General features: G+C 52.3%; 1 protein-coding gene across 4 annotated transcripts in view; it reads left to right on the top strand.

The window, feature by feature from the left end:
* LPIN1 (lipin 1) overlaps positions 1-26,968 on the top strand; it is a 130,131-nt gene that overhangs the window by 92,118 nt on the left and 11,045 nt on the right. For all 4 annotated transcript variants that reach the window (XM_080813327.1, XM_080813326.1, XM_080813329.1 and 1 more), the window contains 11 exons: positions 2-314; positions 1,351-1,444; positions 2,091-2,281; positions 4,089-4,182; positions 5,140-5,209; positions 7,725-7,817; positions 10,848-10,927; positions 16,091-16,217; positions 17,298-17,446; positions 17,933-18,019; positions 26,051-26,203. In XM_080813327.1, coding sequence (XP_080669453.1) covers positions 2-314; positions 1,351-1,444; positions 2,091-2,281; positions 4,089-4,182; positions 5,140-5,209; positions 7,725-7,817; positions 10,848-10,927; positions 16,091-16,217; positions 17,298-17,446; positions 17,933-18,019; positions 26,051-26,203 — 1,451 coding nt within the window. The remainder of the gene's footprint in view (position 1; positions 315-1,350; positions 1,445-2,090; positions 2,282-4,088; positions 4,183-5,139; positions 5,210-7,724; positions 7,818-10,847; positions 10,928-16,090; positions 16,218-17,297; positions 17,447-17,932; positions 18,020-26,050; positions 26,204-26,968) is intronic.

Genomic DNA, 26,968 nt, shown 5'->3' with positions numbered 1-26,968 from the left:
GTCTTCTCCGCACAAGATGAAAGACTGCAGCCCGTTAAACAGTAGAAAAATCTGTGATAAGATACACTTTCAGGCCATCCAGAGTGAGTCTTCAGATGTGTTTAGTGACCAGTCGCCAACGCTGGCCGGGCCTCCCGTGCTGCCCGTTCTGGAGCCGGGCAAGCCTCCCACGGAGATGCAGTTTGTGAACGAAGAAGACGTTGAGGCCTTGGGGGCGGCAGCCCCGCCCTTGCCTACGATCGAAGAACCTAAACCCCTCTCTGCCAGCGTAGCCCCGGCAGCAAGCAAGATGGATTCTCCTTCCAGGAAAAAAGGTGGGAAGGCTGGCGGGTCCCAGCAGATGTTGGGCTCTGCACGTTCCCAATCCTTCCCTCTGAAGGCCCGAGTATGTCAGGGGGGAAGCTGGACCGGGACAGGTTTCTGCTGAAGATGTTATCGGAAATTTAGTTACACAGTCAGACCGAAGGAACCCTTGGGGTGGTGTCACGAGCCCCCTCACTTTCTAGATCGGGGTGCTGGGGTCCAGAGGGATGAAGTCTTGTTCACCCCCTTGGGGCTCCGGAGGAAGCTGATTATTGAGCTAATCCTGGTCTCCTCGCCCCCTGCCCTCAGTTTCTGTCAGCACCTTGCCTGGTTTTAATTTCTGCATGACACGGGTCACTATCTGAGAGGGTCACTTGTTTATATCTGTTTGCTGGGAACTCCCGTACTAGAACGTGTGTGCTCTGTGGGATCAAGAACCATTTGGCCTGGTTTGCCTCTGTTTCCTCTGTGCTCAGAATAGCTCTTGCTCCGAACTGCTGGTTGAATACACACCTGGTTGCCCGGCAGGAGGGATGACGTCAAGCCTGTCCTGTTAACCACGTGGTTAACCACGTGGTGCACTTTTCTAGATTTCTATGAACCAGTGACGTCATTCTCTGGCATAAGGAAACAGGAAGTCCACGGTTGTGGTACACAGTGACCATGGACGCACCGTGTGGGCCCCCGGGCCTGGGACTGTGCATACCAGGACGTGTTTAATGAAAGCCTTCCTCATGTAATGATGATGGTGGCGATGGCTTCAGTAGACCGAGTGCTCAGGACACATGAGGCTCTTCACAGCTGGGGGCGTTGCTCAGCAGCGTCGCGTGACTCGGTCAGGCGCGTGCCCTTGGCAGTGGTGGGGTCTCACGCAGACCTGGTGAGTCGGCCTCCGGAGGCCTGCACGCTGCTGACTTCCAGCTCTCGTATTCGTGCGCGGTGGGGACACTTCGGAGCAAACGTGTGTGTTACGCGTCAGTGCTTTCTGGAGCTGCTTGGAAGTCCGGGGAAGACCAGGGCTCTGACTTGACCCGTTTGCGCTTCCAGACAAACGAAGCAGGCATCTGGGGGCTGACGGCGTCTACTTGGATGACCTCACAGATATGGACCCTGAAGTGGCTGCCCTGTATTTTCCCAAAAAGTAAAATTTCTTTTTATTCTTCGTATCATTTTCTGTGTTCGTCTGTGTGAGTCTGGTTTTTTCCCCCCTTATATTTGATTGGAAAGTGAGTAAGAAAAGGGAGGCTCCGATTTTCCTGTGAAAATCTACCAGTAACTAATGGACTTTCTCTGGAGTCACGTGTGGATATTTCTGTGTGGCTGGCTTCCCACCTCCTGAACGGGAATGCAGGCACGAGGCTGGCTCCCGTGGTGACGCCGCGGTCGTGTTGTGAGGGGGCGAGGCAGGGACCCGTCACCCGAATCAGTTGCTAAGAGGGGGCAGGTGCACAGCCCTCTCCCTCCCCGGGAGAGATTCTCCCGTGGCCTCTGAGACCCCTGTTCAGTTTCGTGATTTGCAGGGAGGGCTGACTCCTCGGAGGGTGGTAGCCGAGATCTGTGGCCTCTGAGGACAGTGTGCTCTCTCTGCCGTTCCTTTCACGTAGGCTCGGGAGGGGACACAAGGAGGACAACAGGCTAAAATAATTGTCTCTCCCCAAGTAGTTGGTTTCACTTGTCTGTCTTTGTCCTGGTCCCGAGATGACCTCCTTTGCTACTCGGAGGGCCAGCGCGCGGTGGGAGTCCTTTGCCGTGTGCGATGTCAGAACCCCTCCTCTTCCTCCTCCCAGCGGGGATCCTTCCGGGCTCGCCAAACACACCAGCGACAACGGAGCCCGGTCAGCCAATCAGTCCCCGCAGTCCGTTGGCAGCTCTGGCATCGACAGCGGCGTGGAGAGCACCTCGGACAGCCTGAGGGACCTGCCGTCCATTGCCATCTCCCTGTGCGGGGGCCTCAGCGACAACCGGGAGATAACCAAAGGTACCGGAGACTGGCTCTGGCGCCGGTCTTTGAGCCATGAGCGCCCTCTCGTGGCCAGCGGCCAGAACTTTCGTCTGGAAGCTCGGGCTTCTCTGTTGAAGGTGGCTTCTCACTTGGCTGGGTTCCCCAGAGCACAAATGATTCGCTGTAGCTCACGGGCCTTACGCTTCTGTTGGTCACACATGGCGGCTTCGGGGCCACTTGTCGTGGGGCCTGTTTGCTGAGCACCTGTGTGTGTCTCCCTGCCTTGTGCCCGCCCTGCAGTGGTGCCCTCTGGGAGTCCGCAGCCCAGGGGGAGTGTTGGGGTCACGGAGTCACAGGGCACTGGAAGTGTGCAGAAAGGCTGTCGGGTCTTGGGGAGGGAGAGACGTCTGGATTTGAGCACATTCAGGGGCGCTTGCCGGCTGGATCTCAGGGGTGCTCACAGGCTTGGTGTACGTGGTGAATTAATTCATGGTGCCCATCAAATTCAGAACGGTGGTTTCCCAGCGTCTCGTGATAGCTATGTGGTGAGGTGGCCCTAAGACCCCCAGAAGATGCATCAGCTGTCACCAGTTGATGTACTCTTCGAGCGGCACTTGTGGCCTTGAGTGTCCCTCTCCTGTCCCTCTACCACCCCCCACCACCTCCACTGTTCTCTCTTTTTCGTCACGCCATGGTCTGTTTTTCTAGCGGGGGAGGGGTGAGGCTGTACACCTCGCCCTCACAAGAAGTCTTTCGAAGACCCCCTCCCCTCTAATAGCCAGCCACGTCACGTGTCCAAATCTCTAGCACCAGCCACTGTGGGGCCTTGAAGAGGTACAAGGGGCTGGTGTCCCATGGCACCCGCTCTCCTGTACACTTGCACTGAGTGTCCTCCCAGGGGTCCGCTCAGATGAGGCCAGAAGCCCGTGAGCAGGAGCCCCTGAGGAGAGTACCTAGCGGCATGAACTAGGGTTCCAGAGGTACCTGTCGTGGCCAGTCTGGGTCAGCCTCCTGACCAACGGGTCTCTTCCTGCTGGACAGGTCTGGGATCTCCTGGGTCTTGGTTCCGTTCAGGGTCTATAGGACACTCTCCCCTCCACCCAGGGAAGGAGTGGGGACAAATTAGTGCCAGAGAGGTAGGTGGTCAGAGCCCACATCAAGGCTCAAGCCAGGGCCAGCTGAGCGGGGGACATTGAGTGGAGGCCAGAGCTCATCACAGAAGCTAGAATCAGGGCTGAGGCCTTCCTGCCTCCCGGAACGTGGTGGGGCTGGGTCAGCAGGTCAGGCCTCATGCTGTCTTCTGCACTTCCTCCATGTGATAGTGACCAGCACCTCGCCCACCGACATCGAGGGAGTCCTTGCTTTAGGCTGGACATTGTGCTTCCCAGCCTCACAGCCACCGAGGAAGCAGGCGTGGTTCTTGATCCACATGTTACAGACGAGGAAACTGAGGCTTGAGGGAATTAAGTACTTGCTCTGGCACAGGCTCATACCAGTAAAAGCGACTGAAACTGGGTGGCCTGGTTTCCGAGCCTACTTACCAGTCACCTGCTTCTGGAGATGTGTGGGGAAACTGGATTTTCCACACACCTGCTCCCCGCCGCGCTGCCCGGACATACGCTTGCCCGACAGCCTCAGACTGCCCCCAGCCGCCCCCCTTTTCTGCACAGATGCTGCCCCCAAACTCAGGCCCCTTTACAAATACGTTTGAAGAATGGTCTACACAGCTGGAATGTGTCGGCTCTGAGACGGCACTTGTGAACGAGCAAGGGAAACATAAGCCTGTTTTTCTGAACAAAATTTTCCTTCTGTTTTCTCCTTATTCCTACGATCACTTTCACAGATGCGTTTCTGGAACAAGCCGTGTCGTATCAACAGTTTGTGGACAACCCGGCTCTCATCGATGACCCCAATCTCGTGGTGAAGATCGGGAATAAGTAGGTTCCTCTTGGAAGTCATTTTGGCTGTCTCACAGTATGGATTGTGTTTCAGTTTTTCAAAAGCAAAGATCCAGACAGTAGACCTTAGAAATACGTAAGATGAAGTCTTTGTTAAAATTTATTATTATCTTTTCACTGTAGGCAAAGCACCGTGTTGTTCTATAGTTGGTAGGTTGGTGTAAGTGTCAATCTTGTGGGTTTTAATACTCACCCGTACTAGATTTTTAAAAGATTTATTTGTTTATTTTAGAGAGAGAGAGAATGAGCGCAAGCATGAGCAGAGGGGGACAGAGGGAGGGGGAGAGAGACAAGCAGACTCCCTGCTGAGTGCAGAGCCCTACGTGGGGCTCGATCTCATGACCCTAGATCATGTTGAGCCAAAACCAAGAGTGGGACGTGTAGCTGACTACACCACCCTGGTGCCCCCGGACTAGATTTTGTACCGGAATGCATTTAGTCTCGGCCCTTGGCCTATGAGCCTCAGGCCCACATCAGCCACAGGCGTTCGCAGCATAGACTGCTTGTCTACCCGTGAAAGCTTTGGTGTCTGAGGTCAGGGACTGTGCAGGTGTTTTTGTAGCAAACTTTTCTTCCCTAGAGGAGGTCAGGTGTTTAGGTCCTAACTTGGGGTACCTAGTTGCCTTTTCCATGAAGCGTGGCAAGAAATGCCCTTGGCATGTCGGTGGCTCGATAGCCGGGGAGCTCGGGCTCACCTCCAGCAGGACACGGGCTCCCACCGCCTCCGCTGGTCTCGGCTTGGCCCCTGAGAGTGGCTGCTGGGGAGTTGGCAGGGTGAGGGGCAAATGGGGAAGGCCGGGGTGTTGGCAACAGTCTTGGGCTTATTAAGGACCCAGCTGGGGTTCCAGAGCTTTCCTTGGCTGTTTCTCGTGACACTAGGAAGATTTCTCAGTCCGAGCCGCGGTCTTTGACATCTGTTTCATTTTCCCACGTCAGATATTATAACTGGACGACAGCAGCGCCTTTGCTCTTGGCAATGCAGGCCTTCCAGAAACCTTTGCCAAAGGTGAGCTTGAACACGAGGCGGAAGAGGTGGCACTATCATGGGTAGACGAGTCTGGGCGGCTGGAATTTAACTTCGACTTTAGAAGCACAAAGTTAATTACATGGTGTTCTTTTGAAGTTCATGACCATAGAGGTCAGGAGTTTAGAATCTGCCTCTCTTGCACCCTGAATGTGCTTCCCCTTCCTGCTCATCAGGGCGAAACCTCCCAATTGGGGCAGCACCGGACTGCATCCTGCCTCCTCCGGGTTCCTTTCCTGACACCTGCTGTGCTCGGGACGTCAACGCAATAGAAATACCTTTTAGCTTGAAGGGGTTTAGCTCACAGAAGACGGGTGCATGACTCCTAAGCTGAGGCTTTGTGATACTCACCCTGAATCTTTTTACAAGCTGTCAGTAGGCCTTTGACTCTGTTTGCAATGTTTTAAATGTAGAATTAGTTTTATGTGTAGTATTTGTCCATCCTTTAAGGCTGTTGGATCTCATATTATACTTAGAAAGGCCCTGCTTCTCCATTTCCGAAACTTGTGAAAATATGCCTGCTTTCCCCCTAGTACTTCCTTTTTTTTCTTTTTTATATAGGCTCCATGCCCAGTGTGGAGCCCAGTGTGGGCCTTGAACTCACAAACCCGAGATAAAGACCTGAGTGGAAATGAAGGGTCGAATGTTTAACCCCCTGAGCCATTCAGGCGCCCCTCCCCTAGCACTTTCTTAAATGTCTGACCTGTCTGGATTTTATTTTGTGACTGAGTGAGGTATCAGGAGCTCAATCAGTTCTCTCCCAGCTGGTTACGAATCAGGAAGCTCTGTAGGAAACAGAATGACTATGAGTAGCTTGAATAACAGCTTTTTTCATCTGACATAGTTAGAATCTTCAAGGTTGGTAGTTTCAGGGTCAGCTTCTCCGTGACTGTCTTGCCTTTCCCTTTATGATCTCAAGGTCACTGTCCCCGACCTCATCCTCTCAAACAGCCATACCCCAATAGGAAGGGAAGGGACAGGCTTCTCACGTTTCATTGGCCGCAACTTGGTCACATGATCACCTCCAAGCCACTTGCTGGCAGAACAGTGGCACGAATGGGGATGGGGTAGCCCAAGCAAGGTCAGAACCTGTGGCGCCCGATTCTTGAACAGAGTTTCCGATGTGCTGGCGAGAAAGGGAGGGGATGATGTGCCCAGGGAGGCAAGTGACCGGGTCTGGCATAACTACCTCAGTATCTCGGTACCTTTTGTTAGATAACGCTTTCCCCCCACTGATATGCAGTTAGAGCTACAGCGTGTATGATAATTTCTTTATGAATTTAGTCTCTTTTCTGGACTTTGTCTTCTGTCCCATGTATATGTTTACTCATGTACCAAAATGAGTTCTTTTAATTATGATAGTTTTTCAATTTTAACATTTAGTAAGGCTCGTACCTACTAAATAATACTCGTCTGTGAATTTTCTTGGCTGTTTTCTTTTATAAATGAACTTTAGAATCGCTTGGTCTAGGTATGAAAATAATCCTGCTAGTTTTTTTCTCTAATTGGGGTTTTGTTACATTTATGGATGAGTTTAGGAGGAATAGGGTAATACACACCAGTCCGCGTTATCCTCTTTGCGAATAGTGTTCTCATGGTTTGCTTTTCCGTGAATTCAGTTTCTTTTGTATCAAGTAGGGACTTTTAAATGCTAAAAAGAAGCACACCGGGGGGAAATATGTGATTTTTTTTTCTTTTTTTTAATCTCTCCCTTAACCTGAATCCTGTTTGGTCGAAAGACATAAATTGCTTTTGTTACTAGCCAGGGGAAGGGGGCAGAGTGGGCGGGGTATCCGCTCCTTCATCTGTGAAACAAGGAAGGGAGAGGAGATACTGTGTACCTGGTGCTGGAATTCTCCTCAAGATAGATATTTTCTTCTTTGGCAGTACTTAGCAAATTATTAATTAATATTTAATCTTCTTTCATTAAACTTTCATTTCTTTAGGGCAAGAGTATGAGTTTTCTTTTTAATACTTGAGGCTTTAACCCAAATTGCATCTACTAAGGTTCAGTTTGTCCCAATTTGGCATTTTATATTTACTAAAGAGATCCTGTGCATTTTACTCTTTGTTTAAAACAGTTTTACCCTGTACTCCATATTAATCATTTCGTTTTTTAATTTTATAATCATCATACTGAAAGTAACAGTAGCTTAACCAGTAAATCACTTTAATTTGGAAACCTTTGGTCTTAACTAATCACTAATGATTTTCAATGCTTTCTTTTTCTGTTGTTGTCGTGTTGTATTTTATTTGTTGTTTGTTTATTCCTTTAACATCTTCTTAAGTCTTCATGCTTAAGTTATCTTCATGTGATTTTGGACGCCATTAGGTTTTGCTTCTCGAAAATTTTTAGTCCACAAATAGTATGTTGTGTTTTCTCTGATTTTTTTTTTTTTAATCTTACTTTAATTTGCATGTGTGTGTCTTTTGGTTTGGATGTGCTAAGTTATCTTTTTTTGGTTCCATTATTTATGTTACCATCCATTTAAAACAGGCCACTGTGGAATCTATCATGAGGGATAAGATGCCCAGAAAGGGAGGAAGATGGTGGTTTTCATGGAGGGGAAGAAATACCACAATCAAAGAGGTAAGCATGGAAGACAAAAGGGTGTTTCTACTTAGCTCAGCCAGTTTGGGTGTTTGTGTAGTGGAGTGTGTTTTCATGCTTGTACGTCAGAGAAAGAAACACAAGCCATAATACTGAGTTTTCATGAGCCGCTCTGCCACGAGGCAGGGGCAGCTGTCCCAGAATGCAGGGAAGGTACAGGGCAAGGGGAGGCGTGGCTTCACCTCCTGACCCTGTTACCTGGCTGGGAGCCCGTGGCCAAGTTGCCACTCCTCTGGAATTTCTTCGTCTGTCAAAAGAAGGGATTCAATCTGATAGTTTAATTTTCTTTTTTAAGTTAAGTGCCTTTTTGCTGCTTGTGAGTATAACTGTAATGAGGTGTAATACTTACAGTGGTCGACTAATGCTCATTAGTCCTTTGACTTAAATGGGGTGTGTAAATACGTGGGACTTTTCTGTCTGTATCTGTAGATGCCTGTGCTTTTTTCCAGATCTGTCAGCCTCTCCATCTGTTTCTTGAAGCACTTGGCTTGCTTGACTTCCGTGCCCCTGTGCCCACCTGGTACTCTCGCTCCTGAGGCTGGCCCCGCTCTGGCTCTGCCCCCACAAGGGGGGTTACTGAGGGTTGTCCTAGGGTCTTTTCTTCTGCTTGGACCGCCTGCCTTTCCCTAGGCAGCCCTACTCACACCCATGTTTGATTTCCAAACCAGACATTCTTTTGTATTTCACGTGCGTTTCTCGAGTAGCCAGCACTGTGGACATCTCCATGCGAATCCTTCAAGACACCTTAAACTGGGTCATTTCCAAGATCGGACTCACAGTTTTCTTGTGAATTCTTCCTTCATTGGACCATAGTCAGAAAAGGGTGCCTGTGGACGGACGTGGACGTCCACAGGCTCGACACTTTCTTTTTTTTCATTTCCTGCACTCAGTTCATCACCACATCCTATCAGTTTACCATCTTAAATATTTCTCAGATGTACCCATCACTGTCCAGTACCACTCCCCCAAATGTCGGCTAGTACCATCTGTCCCAGGATTGCTTTCCATGGTCAACTGTCTCTTCTTGCCCTCTCTTCTTCAGCCACTATGATGTAGTCACATTGGCCGACTAGGATACTGGGTCCAATTTATGTTACTCTTTCCTTAAAGCTTTTGGGTTCCCAGGGCTCTCATAATTAGGATCAGTATCCTTAGCATGGTTCACTGTGTTTGTGTGTCCTAACCCCTGCCTCCCTCTTTAGCCCTTTTTGTCCATCTCTTCCTGCCCTCCCTGTTTTAGCGTCACTGGCTAAACATGCACTCTACCCCAGGACTTTTTCATATGCCGTTTCCTCTGCCTGGTGTTCCCAGGACCCCTTCACCACCCCCTTCACTTAATTAACTAGCATCTCAAAAGACTCTTTCTCAGCAGATTAGTCTGGGCTGCTGTTCTCTGTTCTCATAGTCCCGGCCATGAACTTTGCCTTCATACATTTTGTCAGTGTTTGTAATTGTACACATATTAGTGTGACTGATTAACATCTCTTTCTCCTCCACATCCTAAACTCCAGGAAGGTGGAGACCATGTCTGTCTCTGATCCCTGGATATCCCTGGTGCCCATACTGGACACAGAAGAGGGGTTTGGTGACTATTTGAGGGAATGCAGATTACTTTTGGAATATAGTATAAAGAAACCCCAAGGACAGCAATCAAGTTGGTTATTATAATACTAACAGAAACGCCAACGAGCTCACTGAATTTATTCTATGAGTTCAAAGGGAAAAAGTCTGTTGGAAGAGTTTTATCAAGATAACATTGTTCTTTGACATTTTCTTAGCATTCATAAGTTTTATTGATTATCCAATTATCTTCAAGAGATACAAACAAGTTAGAACAAACATGTGCTTTACTTTAGGTGACTTAAAACATGAAGGGTCTTTCTAGTTCCCTTACTAGAGAGTAGAATGTTCTAGAACTTAGGCAGAGGGCTATTTCCTATTTCAAAGGCCTGTGTATTGTAGAGTAGTCACATTGTCACCAGTTTGAATTAAGGGGAATACCAGCATGAAGGAACAGTTATGAAATTAAACATTTCTTAAAAAAACTGAAATACATTTATTTCAGATAGATATATATATTTGAACTCATCTATTAAAGAATTATTGATAGTGGTGGTTAGTAGATAGTTAGTAGGTAGTTAGTAGATAGTAGGTAGGTAGTTTGTGCTCATCCTGGGTCAAGATGGTCATGCTGATACATTATTTATTTTGCTCATTTTCTTTATTAACATTGAAAACATGAACCTACCTCCTGACCAAATGATCCCAGGTAATGGGATTTAACTGTACACCCTTTGTCCGTGGCTGATTCTGTCTGATGACTTCCCGTGAAGTCTGTGGGACCAGTGGGTGTCTTCTCCTCCCTGGCCTGCCTTGGGCCAGGCTCTATGTGTAGGTGCAGCTTCTCTGTGGTCCTCCCAACAGGGTCAGGAGATGGATGTTATCACCCCCCTTTTACAGGTGAGGAGACGAGGCTCTGGAAGGGTCCAGGGTGTGCCCAAGCTTCCCAAGTGGGAGAAGCAGAACTGAGCCCAGATCTCGTAGTCTTCTGGAGCTCTCCCCAGTACAGGGAAGGAGCATTTTCTATTAAGAGTGTGTGGCGCTGAGAAAGAGAGAAGGCATTCACATTTTCCCAAGCAAAATACGGTGTGAAAATATTTTCGAGCATTTCTATCAGCAATTACAAGAAAATATTTTGAAAATATTCGGGTATCCAGGCAGCCCTCGATAAAGCATTTGCATAAGCTCCAGTGATTATGAAGTTTGGTTTGGTGCCACAAACACTTATGGAAAACAGACTCATTTCTGTCAAAAAAATTTTCTCAGCTTAATTGAACACTTCCAAGCAAAGGAGTTACTGGGACCTGCCATGCCTGGGGCGTGTAACGTTGGGGACGGCGTTTGGGGCCGTGCCCCAGGCTTTAGGGGAGCCCATCCTGAAACCCCAGCTGTGTCATGCAGGCCCCTCTCCTTGGTGCCCCCGTGACTCTCTCCTGTCTTCTTCTCCAGGAGAGCAAGACGGAGCAGGGCTTGGCTGGGAAGAGCCACAGCACCGGGGAGCAGCCGTCCGCGCTCGGCATGGCCACCAGGTACAGTGCCAGTCCACGCAGGCTGTGGCGGCTCCTTTCTGCGTCCCAGGGCATGGCACGTGCCTGCCGGGTGCTGACAGGGTTCTCCGAAGAGACAGGCAGCCCTGGCTTGCAGCCCTGGCTCTGTATTGACCCCGCGACCTGGAGCCATTTCCCCTCACATGGTTTCCCGTGATCGAACGGAGGTGGTCGCCCCCTTCGACACCTACCTGGCTTCCGTGAGGTCACGAAACTAGAGTATTGGGGTGTGATGGTCCTGGACATAGAGAGTGCAACGGTGGTGATGATGACAGTGACAGTGACAATGACAAAATGAGTGTTAGCAGCGTGGAAATAAGTTCCTTTCTGGAGGAAATTGCCTTTCTCTGGTTTCAGTACTTACTGGGGGCATATCAGGGCTTTTCTTGGTATTGATACGATTCATAACTGATCACGGCTTGTCTTCAGGTCAGTCTGTTTGTATGGGATTTGAGGATAGCTGATCCGAGGGCAAAGCCGTCATGCGCTGGTTATGATGCTGATGCTGTATGTCGATGCTGGATGAGCCGATGTGGCTCCTTTTACCTAGTGCCTTACCCTGGAGTATGACTGTGCTCCAGCCAGCCTGGATCACCTTTCTTATTTAGCAAGCAGCAAATATCAACAAACTAATGGAAGGCACGGTGCAGATCTCAGTCATTTTTGGATCCTAGAGGCTAAGCCAGTGGCTCACACACAGCGGGCACTTCGTAAGCCTTGTTGAGTTTATTGCTGAATCGGTAAGTTTTTCCCAGCACATTATTGATTCATAGGGAAGGCAGGCTCAGGCTGCACGTCCTCAGCCTCCTGACCATCGCTCTGCATCCACAATCGTTCCCTTGTGAAACTAGAAACCCATACAGGTAGAAGTAGGAAGAAACCTGATTTCTTCATTGCTCTGTGTGTAGAAGAATGTGCGGGACCTTTTGAACATGATTAAGAGGCCTCACCAGCTCTCGGCTAGAATACCACTGGGGACACCCTTGCTGTTTCCCATGGGGCGGGCCTGCACTGCCGCTTCCCACCTGACCCTCTGTCCCTCCACCCTGGAGGGGGAAGCAGAGTTGACTTTTCAGTTTTTTGCCCTCCATTCCTGGCTCGTTCTCTGGAAAGGGGCCTTCAAGCATGGTTTTCTGGATATCTTCCCAACCTGGAATGTTGAGTGTGACTTCGCATGCGCTCGGGAGGGAGAGAGTGGGTGTGTTCTAGAAGGAGTGCAGGCTGTGTCGTCCTGTGAGGGCACGTGCACAGCAGCTGGGCTGGAGGCCAGCGGACTGTCAGTGGGGTCACCGTCTACGCCCGCGACTGGGCAGCAGCAGGCCACAGACAGCAGACTTGGGAGTCAGGCACACCTGGCTTGGGATCCTGGCTCTGGGGAAACTGGTTTCTGTATCCGAGTGGAGGAACAGGTGTGATGCTCATGTCCAGAGCAGCGGGAGAGGCAGCCCAGGAGAGAGGCAGCACAGTGAGAGGGGACACGGGCAGAGGCCTCAGCCTGACTGTCCTGAGCATTTAACCCTGGGGTTTAGCTGCACTAGAAACATCTGTTCTCCTGGAATTCTTTCCAAGAACCATCCTTGTTTTAGCCACAATGTCCAAACACGAGAGGCAGCACGGGCAGGACATAGAGCAGAGGCTTTGTCAACCTTCCGTGTGACCTTTGGTGAGTTCATCAGCCCCACAGTGACTCCTCCTCCATCTGTGAAATGGGGCTAAGAAGGATGCCAACCCCATGTATAGCAGCTGGTGTAATTCTCACAGCATCTTCACGAGAAAGGAGATCAGAATGCAAAACCCAGCAGGGCCACACAGGAGGTGTGCCTGCGGTGGCTGGTGGGCGCAGTCGGGAGGCGGCTCTTGGTGGACCTGGCCCAAGGCTGACAAGGCACAGACCATGGGGTGCCTGGGTGGCTCAGTCGGTTGAGCAGCAGACTCTTGATTTCAGCTCAGGTCAGGATCTCAGGGTCCTGGGATTGAGCCCTGCATCAGGCTCCAAGCTCAGCAGGGAGTCTGCTGGAGAGTCTCTCTCCCTTTCCTTTTGTCCCCCTGTGTGCGCACGCTCTCTCTCTTTCTAGAATAAATAAATAAATCTTTAAAAAAGGCACAGAACGTGACAGTATGGCACGCCGTGGCACCTGCCACTGGTCGGTCCTCTCCCTTTGCCAGCAGCCATGTGGAGGACCGGGGAGGTCGCTGGGGGCTGGGGGGTCGGGTAACGAGCTGCAAGACCCCAGGACGGCCCCTCCCGAGCCGTGGCATCAGCTGGCGAGGTTCGATGGAAGCAGTGCCGATTTTCTTACCACTCCTCTTGGAACATTGGCACAGATGCTGTTCCCCGTTAGCTAGCAATCATCCAAGACCATTCCCCGTTCTGAGCTAGTCACACTACACTTCTTGATTAAACCTGGAAGACGAAGCATCGACTCTTGCAAGAAGGAATTGAGATTTTGAAAGGTATTAACACAGAGTTCTTTGGAGAAACAGAAATCTTTTAATTTTTACTGGCGTCTCAGATGCGGAGCCTCCTAGTCTGATCTGTGCAGCCGACGGAGAGAAGGCGTTGGAGTGCTCTCCTAATTGACAGATGTGATTGGCAGAGTGGTCTCCGCAGTCTCCTAATTGAGCAAAATGCTTGTCACCACACAAATCATTAAAATACTGTTTGAAGAGTGTGCACTGCGACAAGTGCGAAGTGAGGTGTTGTTCGCAGCTACTCTCGGAACACAGACTTTCGAGCGAGATGAGCCCTTTCGTTCTGTCGGTTGCTTCTTGCCGGTGTCGGAAAGCGGGCACTGGCTCATGGAGCCCTTGCAAGCATGGGGGCCCAGGGCTGGGGGGTGCCGTTGCGTGCGGTGGAGGGGGACAGAGCCCGAGGCCGCCGCCTGGCCCCGAGCCGGCTCTACCAGCAGCCAGCCTATGACTCCCGTTGCGGTGTTTGCGTCAGTTTCTCCTCGAACCTGGCGTGCTGCATGGAGTTGGTGGGTTTTTAAAATTTTTTTTTAAGCAGCTGATGGACATACAGTGATTCTGCCTTGCTTCTGAACCCTCCGAGCGGGGGCGCACATCAGTCTGGTGTCATCAGAGCTCTGGTTCCCATCGGCATCTCATCTCACTCCAGGCGGTTTGGTTGGAGCTGGGCTGTCTCCCGGTTCAGCGAGAGGCCTGCGGCCTGGTCTCTCTCTGGGTTCCCGCCTGGCTTCCCACATGTCCGGCCGGGTCGGCTCCAGGGCTGTGTTTTCCACGACTGGGAATCTGTGGGTTGTAGGTTCAGAGGAACCGGCATTGTTCACAGGAGCCGGGGGGTGGGGGGCAGAACCAGAAAGGACTGTGGCTTTGGAGCATGTCATTGTACAGACGAGCGAGAGGTCCCGAGAGGAATCCTCTGGTCGTGAGGCCTTCCGTGAGTGGGGCTTCTGTCTCCCAGTCCCGTCCTTCCTGTCTGTTCCCTGCCTGTATCCTGAGTGTGCTGGTGGGTGTGACATGGTTTGCTCCTCTCCATTTTGTGATGAGGAAACCAGGGGCTGCAGGAAGCAGTGTCTGTGGTGGGTGGTAAGCTGGTTCCTGTGCGTTGCCAGCCGGGGCTTCTAAGGTCCCAGCCCCCATGCTGTTTTCACGGCACCTGGAAACCGTGCAGTGTCATGGGTTTGATGCATGCACACGTAGCCGGGCCCTGCCACGTACTGAGCAGGATGCCAGGCGTCACGTCAGTGCCCTGTCCCCGCAGCTCATTCAGCACAGTCACCATATCTGGTGACAGCCAAGTCTGCTTTCCCATCAGAGCTCGTGCCCTGCTGCGTTGTGATGGTTTAGACGAAGCGCCTGGGCAGAGCGGGGGCCGGTCTGTCTGCCGTATCCACAGCGGCCAGCACAGCACAGGAGCGTCAAGGTGACCGAGCTCCAGTCCTCCAGCCCGCAGCCCATGGGCTCCCTCTTGTGGGGCAGGGCAGCAGGCGCCTGGGGAAGGACCGCTCATTCTGGGTGTGGAAAGAGGCCCATCTCCTCTTAGAAATACCAGAGAAGTGGGTGCTGTGTCCTGGTGTCCTCCCTCATATCTCCCTAGTATGGGATGGTCCTGGATTGTAGGGACTGCTCTGGAATGAACACACAGGCCGAGTAAGCAACGGGCTGCACGGGAGGGGGAAGGGAGGTGGGAGCGAATGGGAGGTCGGAGGACAAGCGGACTTGAGCATTGAGAGTCGGAGATCGTCCAGGTACAAAGGTGGAGCTTCCGGGAGGGTCAGTCTCGCATGGAGGGATGTCTGGAGCCGGAAGCTTCGTGGGGAGGTGTGCACCCGAGGATGGGACGTGCCTGCTTGGGGCCACGCAGCCCTTCCCACACAGCCTTAACAAGCACGTATTAACTCTGTATAGTGTTGAGACATTGTGAAGGTAATGGTTGCAGGAAGCAGAACTAATGCTGCTGGGCTGGGGGTTATGCTCAAGCAGGGTTTAGTCGAGGAAACAACTAATTACTGGTAGGCTTCGTAAGAGCTATTTAAAGAAAACGAGCCTGCTTCCCACCTGCGATCCCCAGCCTTGCACCAAACAGAGAAGTCCGGAAGAGTCTAGAGCGTTGGCCCCATGGGTTCTGCTCGGGTGGATGAGGTGTGCGGCCCTTGCTCGTGGGACAGCTCGCTCAGGGCTTCTGGAGGAGGACTGAGGCCTGCCTTGTCTTCATGTCAGGGGGTCCCGCAGTTTCCTAGTTGTCTGGAGATGTGCGTTTGGAGAGGTATAGGCATGGAGCCCGTCAGTCGGGGTGTGTGGAAATCTGGACTTCTCCTTTCTTGGCCTGCAGCCTTAGACCTGGAACAGAAGAGAATGTTTGCGAGCATCCTCCTGGGGAAGGAGGGGGCTAACCCTGTTTCTCAGCAAGAAGCAGCATCTTGGTTTAAAATAGAGTGATGATGGCTGGTAAATAGGGAAGTGAATGAGGAGCGGCAGCCCCAGATGAATAATGCAGGAGGCGTATGAATGGGAGTTAGTGAGCGTTCATTGATAAATGTAATGGCATATGGTAAATGACCACCCGAGAGACGGTACTCGGGAGACACCCGATTGCCTCCGTCATTGATTCCGGCCTAATGCATTTTTAATGGCTACCCAGATGCATTTCCTAATTGGTGATTACATCACTGTGTGTTCCAGAATAAAGCACGAATCGTCCTCCAGTGATGAAGAGCACGCAGCTGCCAAGCCATCAAGTGCAAGCCACCTCCCTCTGTTGTCCAACGTCAGCTACAGGAAGACCCTCCGGCTCACTTCCGAGCAGCTGGTGCGTGTCTGGTTCTCCAGCGGGCGCTGGCCGAGGCGGGGCCGCCCAGACTCAGCGGCCTGGTGGTCCGGGTGCCCCTCCCGCCTCCTGGCCCAAGCTCAGCCCCTGGCCAGGCCGACCCCGTGGTCTCGCTTGCCTTTTGGCTTCCCTGATGGAGCCCTGGAGCCTCCTGTTTCCAGGTGTCAGAGGAGGGCGGCCCGAGGAGGCTGGTTTATCCTTAGATGTGTATGACTGATAGACCCGAAGCTCCCAGGCTCTTTCCATTTTTGGAGAGATGTTTGTTAACTCAAGTGCATCTCCTAAATTGGGGGAAATGAAGCACTTGCGTTGGGGTTTAGAGAGTTTCAGGTGGCAGGGGACCGTCATGGTCACAGTGTCCTCTTCTGTGGGGGTGTACCAGCAGTCAGAACCTTCTTTCCCTGGACCGTCAGGGAGCAAATACCCTCCCTCTTTTGCTTTTATCCTGAGAAGGAGTGGGGGGCCAGGCTCAGCTGTGATGGTGTTTCATGGGAGGTCAGGCCCAGACCCCCCACTTGACGCCACCAGTGCACCCCTGCAGCCTGGCAGCCTCTGTGCTGCTGTGTGGCACGTGGCTCAGGCCAGCGATGCTGGGGGACCCGAGTTGGCAGCCAGTGGGCATGCACGAGAGGGTCCCAGCAGTGAGATGCAAAACCGCCGAAAGGTAATTTTGCTTTCCGCGTCTGCTGCGAATTCCTTGGGTCTGCGTTATTCAGGGAAACATATTTCCACACTTGGCTTTGTCTCCCCAGTTGTGGCCCTTTGTATTTATTCACGGAGTAGGAAGTGTGTCCCATTCTAAAGTGAATTCCTGTGGTCAGCCTTCCAGCCTGTCAGTCAACCTTGCAGGAAGCGGGTGAGCTTGCCTTATGGGGGGGCCGGGAAGAGCCGGGTTCTGCCCAAATCCTGGCGAGAACCATGCTTATCTATAGGCAGAATTATACAGTGGCCTAGGCCAGTGAGTTTAAGAAATAATCCTAAGCTAGCATCTCATGGAATGGAATCCAAATAGCCCTCAGTCTGGACCTTCCCTCAAGTGGGCACATGGCTCGTGTTTTTCAGAAAAGCTTGAAGTTGAAGAATGGCCCCAATGACGTGGTGTTCAGTGTGACCACCCAGTACCAAGGCACGTGTCGCTGCGAGGGCACCATCTACCTGTGGAACTGGGACGACAAAGTCATCATCTCGGACATCGATGGGACCATCACCAGGTAGGTCTGGCCGCCTCGGGGGCCGTGGGCGAGTTCACCTTCCTGCGGGGCCCAGGCCCGGAGCCGGCATCTCTGTTCTCTGTGGCGCCATGGGGCTCGTGCAGTTCCGTTTCTGGTGCAGCCGTGGACACTTCGCTCTTTGCCCTAAACAGCTCTGTAGTTGGGGGTGTGTCGCCTGCTCCTCCGAGCTTGCTCACGTGGGTGCTTCCCAAGAGCGTCTTTGCAAATGGCCTTTTCTCTTTGATTTAGCAAGTCGTGGACTTGACGCGTGGTCAGTGAGAAGATGCCCTTTTGGGGGTTAACATATCCCCTCTGTGAGCGTTCTCCTCTAGTTACTCCAGGTTTGGGCTTTCTCTCCAGCGAGAAAGTCGTGAGTCCTGCCGATGTATTTTATGAAGTGTTTCTGGTCCGGTGAATTGGAATGGGCTTTCTTCTCTGTTGTCCTGCCCCTTTTATTGTATTTTTCTCATTTCTGTCTTCATTTAGATCTGATACTCTTGGCCACATTCTGCCCACCCTGGGCAAGGATTGGACCCACCAGGGCATTGCTAAGCTGTACCATAAAGTGAGCCAGTAAGTACTGAGCGCCCGTCCCCATGTCCCGCGCGCTGCTGGTGCACGCACGACACCTTGCCCATGGAATCTTGACCTTGAACGTGACTTGCAAAGAGGGGTACACCTCCGTCAAGCAGGGTCAGTGGGGGTGTGGGGGATTCTGAGGACACAGTGAGCGCTCAGACTGCCAGTTCCCAAGCATGAATTCGGTGCCAGAAGGCAAGAAAGGAAGTGATAGGAGGCTCCCAAGTTCTTGGCCGAAGAAGGGTGGTGGCATTAGGGGGGGTCTTGAGATTCTGTTCGGACTGAGGACTATCCCCTCAGGTGAGGACTGTCCCCTCAGGTGAGGTAAGATGGTCCTCTGATAGGTAAGATGGTCCTCTGCCCAGCCACGTCATTTAGGCTGAAAAGGCGCAGATTCTTGGCAGGTTTCAGCTGCGGTGCTCCTCTTGTCCACTGGCCGGGGCGGGGGTGGGGGTGGGGTCCTCCGCTGTGTGGCCGGAACACAGGACAGCGGCCGCTCTGGGGCCATACCTGGCATGTCCGGGGGGAGCGTGGATCTTAAACTGCTGGCCTCTGTTGGACACGTGTTACTTCACTTACTAGGTTTTCAAAATTACTGTAAGGATTAATATCATTTGTTCCCTCAGAAGTGGTCGCTCTGCATTCCCAGCCGCTAACGGGGGGCAGGGTGTCTTCAGGCCTGGGCTGCTCAGTGCCACCGTCATTCCGTTCACTCCGGTCTGGCTCTGGCGTGGGGCCCGTCCGGCTCTCTCCCTCCCTACACTGGCTTGTCACTTTCTCCATCTTTCTGTGGACTAGCGTCGTCTCATCCGTGAAACCTCTCCCTCTAGTGCTTTCTGTTCTCCATCCACTTGAGCTGGAAGGTGCCTTAGGCCAATGCAGGACACCCCACCTTTCCCTGGCTGAGGAAGGTGAGGAATTACACACTAAGTGGGTGTCAGGCCGGAAAACCGGGCCCGTGATTCCCAAGCTGATGTACTCACCCCTGGCCCACGGAGGTGACAGTGGGGGTTGGGAGTGGGCACTGAGAGCTTTGCCCGTACTCTGGGAGCACCGATGAATGAAGCGTAGTTTCCTGCCCCTCATTCATTCACCCACCCAGCATTTATTGAGTGCCTGTTGTGTGCGGCCCAGTGACAGGGGCTTGGGATGTCGGGAAGTAGACACGGCATCTGGCCGCCTGGGCCTCACGCTGCAGTGGGGGCGGGGTGGCTGGGATGGGGCCTCGTACCCTGGTGGGACTGAGGGCCTCTGATCTCTTAGGGAGCCCCCCTCATTGGCTTGACCTTACTTTTCCAGATTTCTTCTTCAAAAAATTACAGAAGTAATATATGCTTCTTTAAAAAATGAAGAGAAATAAGAAAAATGAGAGAAATTGGAGAGTAGGAAGGGTCGTATCTTCTTCCTCTCCGCCCTGCCGCCAAGCTAATCCACTCCCCGGAGTGGAGCCACGGTGCACAGTTTGATTCCGTCCCGGTGTCCTTAAAATCCATTTCCACTCTCCCCACGACCCCCGACACATGCATGCCTGCGTTATTTAGTAATGCGTCTTTCTGTCCCTTACATGTAAGATTTACCTCATTCTCCAGTGCGGCCCCCGTTATATAATGTGGATAAACCATGCTGTTTTTAACTAGTCCTCTGTTGGTGCCCGGAGGAGGGAGTTTCCAGTTTTTTTCACTGGTTCCCAGACTGATGTGCAAAGCACTTACATGGAGGTTTATTATGTATGATGAGCCCATAAATAAATAAGAAGGCACACGCATGTCGGGAGGGGCTGCTGTAAGGCGGGTTCCCAGAAGTAGGACTCACGGTCAGGACGAACGCCTTTGAAGATCTGATCGGTAGAGCCGGATTGATTGCCCTCTGCAGTCCCGTGGACGGCGCGTGTGCGGGTGCCTTCCCCACAGCCTCACCGTGGCTGACCTAATCCACCGAGGAGCTCTGGACTGGCACAACACTGAACATTGCGTCTATTTTTAGTCGGAAGAAACCCTCATGAGTCAGGATACCGAGAAGCTCACAGCCTGAATCATTTTGGGCTTTGGAACATAAATCTACTCCTTCTCTTACTGTACATTTAAAAAAAAAAAAAAAGAAAAGAAAAAAGGCACAGTTGATTTCCCCCCACCCCCCAGAAAAGAGATTTTTTGGGAAGTAAAGTAGGGAAGCCTACCAGAGAACAGCTGAGCATCCTTGGTTCTGATGAACGGGCGGAGGGGGATTTTTGCCTTAACATTTTTCAGCTTGTGAGGCCCCGTGAAGATGTCACAGTCCTCACCACGCCCTTCCAGGCCAGAATGGGCAACCCCAGGCCGTTCTTCCCTCCTCACTGAGCTCTTTGTGGACACCCGGGGCTTGGCCTGGCGTGGAGTGGCGGTGCAGGCGGGGCTCGCTGGGGCGCTCCCGTGGCTGACTGTTGGTTCGACTGAACCCCCCCATCCCGGCAGCGCCCCACGTGCTTCCTCCTCCAGGGCCCCGGGCGGCTGCCGTGGGTCAGGGGCAGGGACTCAGGACTGGTCACGCTGGGGGCTCCCTCTTCCCATGAGTCCAGGTCATTCTCACGTCCTCATGGGATTGATTGCCCGCAGGCCTAGGTGGAGAGAGGGTTAGCGTGCCCGAGGACTAGAAACGTGATGCTGTTAACTCTAGGACTGGCCGACTAATCACTTTGCCTTTACCCTGCTTTTTCTGAATTTAGGCTGTACTTACATTTTAGGCCCTGCAGTATTTATCTGATGGGAACTCCAGTCTTGTAGATAGCCTCTTGCCTGAAAACAACAGAGAACGAGGGCAATTTTGTTTACTTTTTTTGCCAAATGTAATTACTTATTTGAACGCAGTCAGCTGTGAGAAATTATCTGTAGAGCCGATTGTTGTTCAGAGGGTAGAAAACAGCTTGCGTGGTTATTGATGAAAAGAGAGGGGGCGTTCGGGTGGCTCAGTTGGTTAGGTGTCTGACTCCTGGTTTCAGCTCAGGTCATGATCTCAGGGCTGTGAGATCGAGTCCACATCAGGCTCCATGCCGAGCATGGATTCTCTCTCTCCCCACCCCATCCCTCCCCACCTCCTCACCTGCTCTCTCTTAAAGAAAGAAAAACCAAAACAACTAGAGCAAATACCAGTGGCAGACATAAAACCCTCCCTCAGGTTCCAGTATGTTCAGTAAGTACAAGGAAAGTGAAGGACTATTTCCCAAAATATCTAGATCATTGAGCCTGTGGATCTTTTGGGGGCTAAATCTGGACAATAATTGCTCTGATTTTGCACCTTACTTGATGCATATTTTTATATCGGTATAACTAAAAATCTGTGTGGGTGCGATGACTTAGCGACCCGTGCTGGGTGGAGGGGTCCATCTGTGGCCTGAAGAGGATGCCGAGGGTGGACTCCTCATTAGCAGGCTCGGTAGGGTCTCCGCTCTCCTGCCCACAGTGCTTGTGCCCTCCTCCACTCAAGGTCTTCTTAGGTGACTGCGCTCATGACTGCTGCCGGTACGGATGGGATGTCGGAGGGGATGCTGGAGGGCTTGGGCTCTCTGACAGCCCTTAGAAGGCTCGCCCTGGATGCACGGTCCTTGTCCCCATTCCCGGTTCTGGTTTCCTCATCTCTGAGATGGGAAGATTAGGCCAGGTGACCCCCAAGGCCTCCACCAGGCCAAAAACTTGGAGCCACGGGTCACGGGCTTGCGGTCACCGGGGTGTGCGCCCTAGCGGGGCAAGCTTTTCCAAGCTGGGCCTCCCCGAGAGCCCCAGGACTGAGCAGACTTTGATCGCAGAGTCAGGCTGAGCACAAGTCTAAGTTTGGCACCGAGCCGTCCATCCTTACGGGAGCAGGGAATTATCCTTCCTCTAGGCCTGCAAATGGGGCTACGAGGTCCTTTTCTCCACAACAGTGCTCCCAACCGAGGGCGATTTTGGCCTCCAGGGACCCATGGCAATGTCCGGAGACCTTTCTGGTTGTCCCGCTTGGGGAGTGTCATGGACACCTAGTGGGTAGAGGCCAGGGGTGCTACTAAAATGTCCCACAGTGGGCATTGTCAGGGCTTCTGCCCTGCCCCTCAACAATTATGTATCCAGTCCAAGATGTTAGTAGTGGGGAAACTTCAGCCTAGAAGCTTATCTTGGCAGATAGCCTCAAAGATAATCTTTCCAAGCTATTTTAATATTGGCCTGGGCCAAGTGTTTTAAGAGAGATACAGAGGCTGGGACAGATGGAGAAACCGTTGGTGCGAAGCCTGGACGTGGAATGTTCTTTCCTTTTGGCTCTGGTATTTCCCCAAGCCCTGTTGCAGTTGCTGAGATATGAGGGGAGTAAGTGGGATCCCTGCGTGTGTGTGTTGTATTCTGCCTTCCCCATGTGTTCTTCTGTTCCAGAAGGGCAGGGCTGGGCTGGCCCCGCGTGCATCCCGAGGCCAGCCTGGGCCCAGGGCGGGAGCGCCCCCTGGGGGTGCGTTGATGGGGTGCATTGCCCTTCTGAGTGTGAGGTCTTACCCCGAGCCTCTCCCTTGAGAGTAAGCTCTGGTGACTTGGTGCCACTTGAGCATTTGGTGGGATCACAGACAGCTTTCATGGGGGCAAAGACTCCGCCACCAACTGGCATCTCCCCCCGCCCCCCACAGGGGATGTCTTCAAGCTGATTTTCCAGCCACATTTAGTAATGGCCTTTGAAGCAGGATACTTGCACGGTGAGAACCAGGCAGTGGCCTGATCAGACCGTGAAATGTATTTGAAAATCAAGTTTTGAATAAAATTAGCATCTCAAGCCGCTGCAGGTGGCAGCTTTTAGGAACTTTGATGTGAGGAGCTATATACAGAAATAGTGTTTTTTTTTTTAATTGCATTAATTAGACAGCTAAAATACAAAGATGTTTAATTAAAAAGGTTGCTTGATTTTCAGATGCATCCCTGTATTCCAAACAAGCTGGTATTTCTGGATTCTCTTCGTCTTAAAACTTTCCTGTTTCCTGGTTTTAGAGAGCATATTGTTTATTAAGCAAGTGTCGAGATGAGTTCCTTGACCAGCAAAGACTGTCTGTGGTGGGACAGTGAGCCGGGTTGGAAGTGGGTCGTTTGTGTTCGTTCATGCAGCAAATACTTACTAAGCATCTGTGACTTGCTGAGCACTGGGTTTGGCTCTGGGGTTACAGCAAGGGATGAGACAAAGTCCCCGCCCTCAGGGGGCTTATGGATTCATGAGAAATACTGTCAAACAAGGGACTGTCCTCTAATATTAGTGACGAGTGTCACTAGGAAAAATAAAGCAGAGCAAGGGCTCGGTGTCTTCAGTGTCTGGAATGAGGGCGAGAGAGGGTGGTTGTTAAATGGAGGGGCAAGGGGAGGGTCCTCTGGGGAGGTGATGTGAGGGGAGGGAGGGAGTGGGCCTGAGTGTGGGGAACAGTGTTCCAGGCAGGAGGAACAGCACATGCAGGTGCCCAGCGCAGGAATGAGCACAGGGCACCTTCTGACAGAGGGACAGAGTGACAGAGCTGACGGGTTGGAGAGAGGAGCAGGGACCAGGTCTCGCCGGCCTTATAGGTCATGGCAAAGAATTTGGATTATATCTGAAAGACATAAGATTCTGGAGGGTTTTGAGGATGATGTGAGCGGGTTTTGAGTTTCCTTCCTGAGTGCCTTGGTGTGGGATTCCGGGAGTTGATTTGGGTCGCTGTGGGCATAGAGGCAGGAGGCCCTGCCCCAGAGGTGTGCACGAGGGCTGTGGTGGTGACAGGGTACTTGGGGGGGTGGTTTGGGGTCCTTGTTGGGGTGGGATGAGGGGGCCCGCTGATGTAGGGGGGCCGGGAGGGTGGTGGTTGTGAGGAGAAGTAGAAACCCGGGCGGTCCTGAGGTTTGGCCTCACACCTGGGCTGGCGAGCGAGTGCCGCGTGCTGAGTGGGGAGGTCGCGGCCGGAGCACCTGTGCGTGTTTGGGCTATGGGTGCGTCACGTGGGAGGTGCTGCTGTGTACCCCGTGAGTAGTGGGCGGTTTGCAGCTGCACGTGTTGGCCTGGAGCGTAAGAGAGAGGCCTGGAGTGGAAGATGGAGTTTAAAAATGTTGAGTGTATTTTATTTAGTCCAATATTATGGAGACTATTAGCATTTAAACATGTAATCGATATAGAAATTCTTAATGGGATAGATCTTCTGTTTTTATAGGAAGCCTTTGAAATGTGGTATGCATTTTATATTAACAGCACATCTCACGTTGCACACTAAGCTTTCAGTGGTTTAAAGAAGTGAAATGGAGCCCTAATAAAGTCGTAAAGTTGTGTTTGATAGAAGAACATCTTGTGATCTGGTTTTCACGCCCAACACTGCGGACACCCAGCACATGGGGCTGTCACACGGAGCAATTCTGAAATTCTCTATAGAGACCAACTGGGTGTCTGACGATTCAATTCACGTCTGACCCCAACTACCCAGAGATGGGGTAGACCCTACAGGTTAGGCGCTCAGGCCCACAAGACACCTCCCACTCCAGACACCAGCTGCAAGTGGGAGGTCCCTGGCTTACCCCCGCTTTTCCCCTACTTGACTTTGAATCAGGGGTCTCCACAACCCCCTATCTTAGGTTTGTTAATGTGCTATAATGGCTCAAAGAACTTAGGCAGACTCTTCGGTTTATTCTAGAGGGTACTAATCAACAGCCAGGTGAGGAGGTACAATACACAAGGCAAGGTCTGGAAGGGTCTCCTCTCCGTGGGGTTGGGGTGTCTCCCAGCACGTGGATGCATTCACCTACTTCTTCGAACCATGAACCCCATTATTTAGGGGTTTTGTGGAGGTTCATTATGTGGGCATGACTGATCAAATCCTTGGCCATTGGTGATTGAGTTTGGTCTCCAGCCCTCTCTCTCTCCCCGGATTTGTGTGTGTGGGGCTGGTGGTGGGGCTGAAACTTCCAACCCTCTGGTTGCTCTTTGGTTGCTATGGCAACCAGCCCCCCCCTCCAAGGACTGCCTCATTAGCATAATCTTGAGCTGGAGGGAGGGACTTGTTTCTAGTAGTAAATGACCCGTCACTCTGGAAATTCTAAGGGCTTAGAAGCTCCATGCTGGGATGTGGGGATGAAGACCATATTTATCTGTGTTGTATCATAGCATCACTGATATTGTACACACCACCTCAGTCTGGATGTGGTGTATGGAGCCTTCGCGGAGTGGGTGCGATCCCCTGGGGAGCTAGGTGCTGGGGAGGACAGACCCCCAGAACCCCAGGACTTGTGCCCATGGAGCTTGGGTGGAGACAGAGCCAGGGGACCTGTGTGGGAAGCAGACCAGGAGATGGTCCCAGGAGCCAGGACAGAGGGGTTCCAGAGGAACACTGGTCCCCCATGCCAGGTGCTGCCGGGAGGTCTGTTCACATGAGAACTGTGGCATCGCAGGGACCCGCAGGGACAGCAAGGCAGGGGAACGAGTCTGCTTGGAGGAGGTTGAAGGGCTGAGACGTGCAGTCAGTGCAGATACACAGCCCTTTGAAGGATTTTGCTGCCAAGGGAATGGGGGATGGGATTTGGTCTAGAGAGAGGGAAAACCTGAGAAGGGGGCCTTTGGTGCAGTGGTTGTTTCAGGATGGGATGAGAGAGGGTGGAGTGTGTATTTACGTGCTTGTAGGAACTACGCAGCCGAGGAGAGAATCCGACGGCGTGTGTAAGGGGGTGGGCTCGGTGCTGGCAGGTGGCGGTGGGGCCCTGTGCAGGGAGCGGGACGGGTACAGGTAGGTCAGCCAGTTGGTGAAGAGCCTCAGTTTCCCTAGCAGTAAAGACGAGAGAAAATACCTACTGAACGAAGTTCCCGTGAGAATTAAACCAAGTGAAGGAATTGAAAGTGCCCCGTAAGGGACTATGAAATGCATTTAGGCTCTGTTCTCAATGCAGAAGAGTGTTTTCTCGAATGTGGCCTCCAGGTGGGGAAGGAAGCTTGCAACAGTGCCGTTCTGTGTGAAACATCCGGGTTAGGGTTTGTGCGTATGCAGAGCCGTTCCGTGGTGTGATGCCATGACCCATGAATGCTTTGTCTCTTTTCCAGAAACGGCTATAAGTTTCTCTACTGTTCTGCGCGGGCCATCGGGATGGCGGACATGACGAGGGGCTACCTGCACTGGGTCAACGAGAGGGGCACGGTGCTGCCTCAGGGGCCCCTGCTGCTGAGCCCAAGCAGTCTCTTTTCGGCCTTGCACAGGTATGGCGCTCGGCGGGGGCCCCCTCGTACCCCGGGGCTGCGGGCCGCTCCAGGCCCCTCTCCTCTTCCCGTCAGCGCTGGTGAGAAGAGCCTCCCAGCTGCTCTGCTGCAGCCCATATGCCTGCCCCACAGCAGGCGCCAGAAAGTTCCCTGTGAGATGCAGCTCTGGCTCAGTCACCCGGCCTCACCCTCCATTAGCTCATCACGGGGCTCGGGATCCGGTCCAGATCCGTTAGCTCAGCTCATGTGACTCTTCCTGACGGCCCCCTGCCCTCCTTTGCAGTTTTTAAAACTCAGTCACGCTGAACTGTCCTCGTTTTTCTGGAACAGTGTTCTCTACTTCAAGCCTGTGCACCTGCTGTCCTCCCTCTGAGGGTGGCTGCCGGGCTGAGTCCTAGCGACTCTGAGAGTCAACTTGCCTTCTGTGTAATTGGGGACCTGGGCTGGCTTAAGTGGCCCTTCTACCCGCCACCACCACCTACCCGGCCCTTGTCTCCCAGAAGAGTTGTCTTTTCTGGGAGTTCTGGTGGCATATTTTGTTGTTGTTTTTAAAGATTTTATTTATTTATTTGAGAGAGAGTCAGAGAGTGGGGGTGGAGGGGAGGGGCAGAGGGAGAGGGAGAAGCAGACTCCCCATAGAGCAGGGAGCCCAACCTGGGGCTCGATCCCAGGACCCCGGTATCATGACCTGAGCCAAAGGCACACTTTGACTGGCTCATGAACTGAGCCAGTTAACTGACTGAGCCGCCCAGGCGCCGCCCACGG

The sequence above is a fragment of the Martes martes genome, assembly GCF_963455335.1.
Source record: "Martes martes genome assembly, chromosome: 9".
NCBI lineage: Eukaryota > Metazoa > Chordata > Mammalia > Carnivora > Mustelidae > Martes > Martes martes.
The sequence above is the reverse complement of the archived record's forward strand: the minus strand, read 5'-3'. Positions and strand labels throughout refer to the sequence as shown.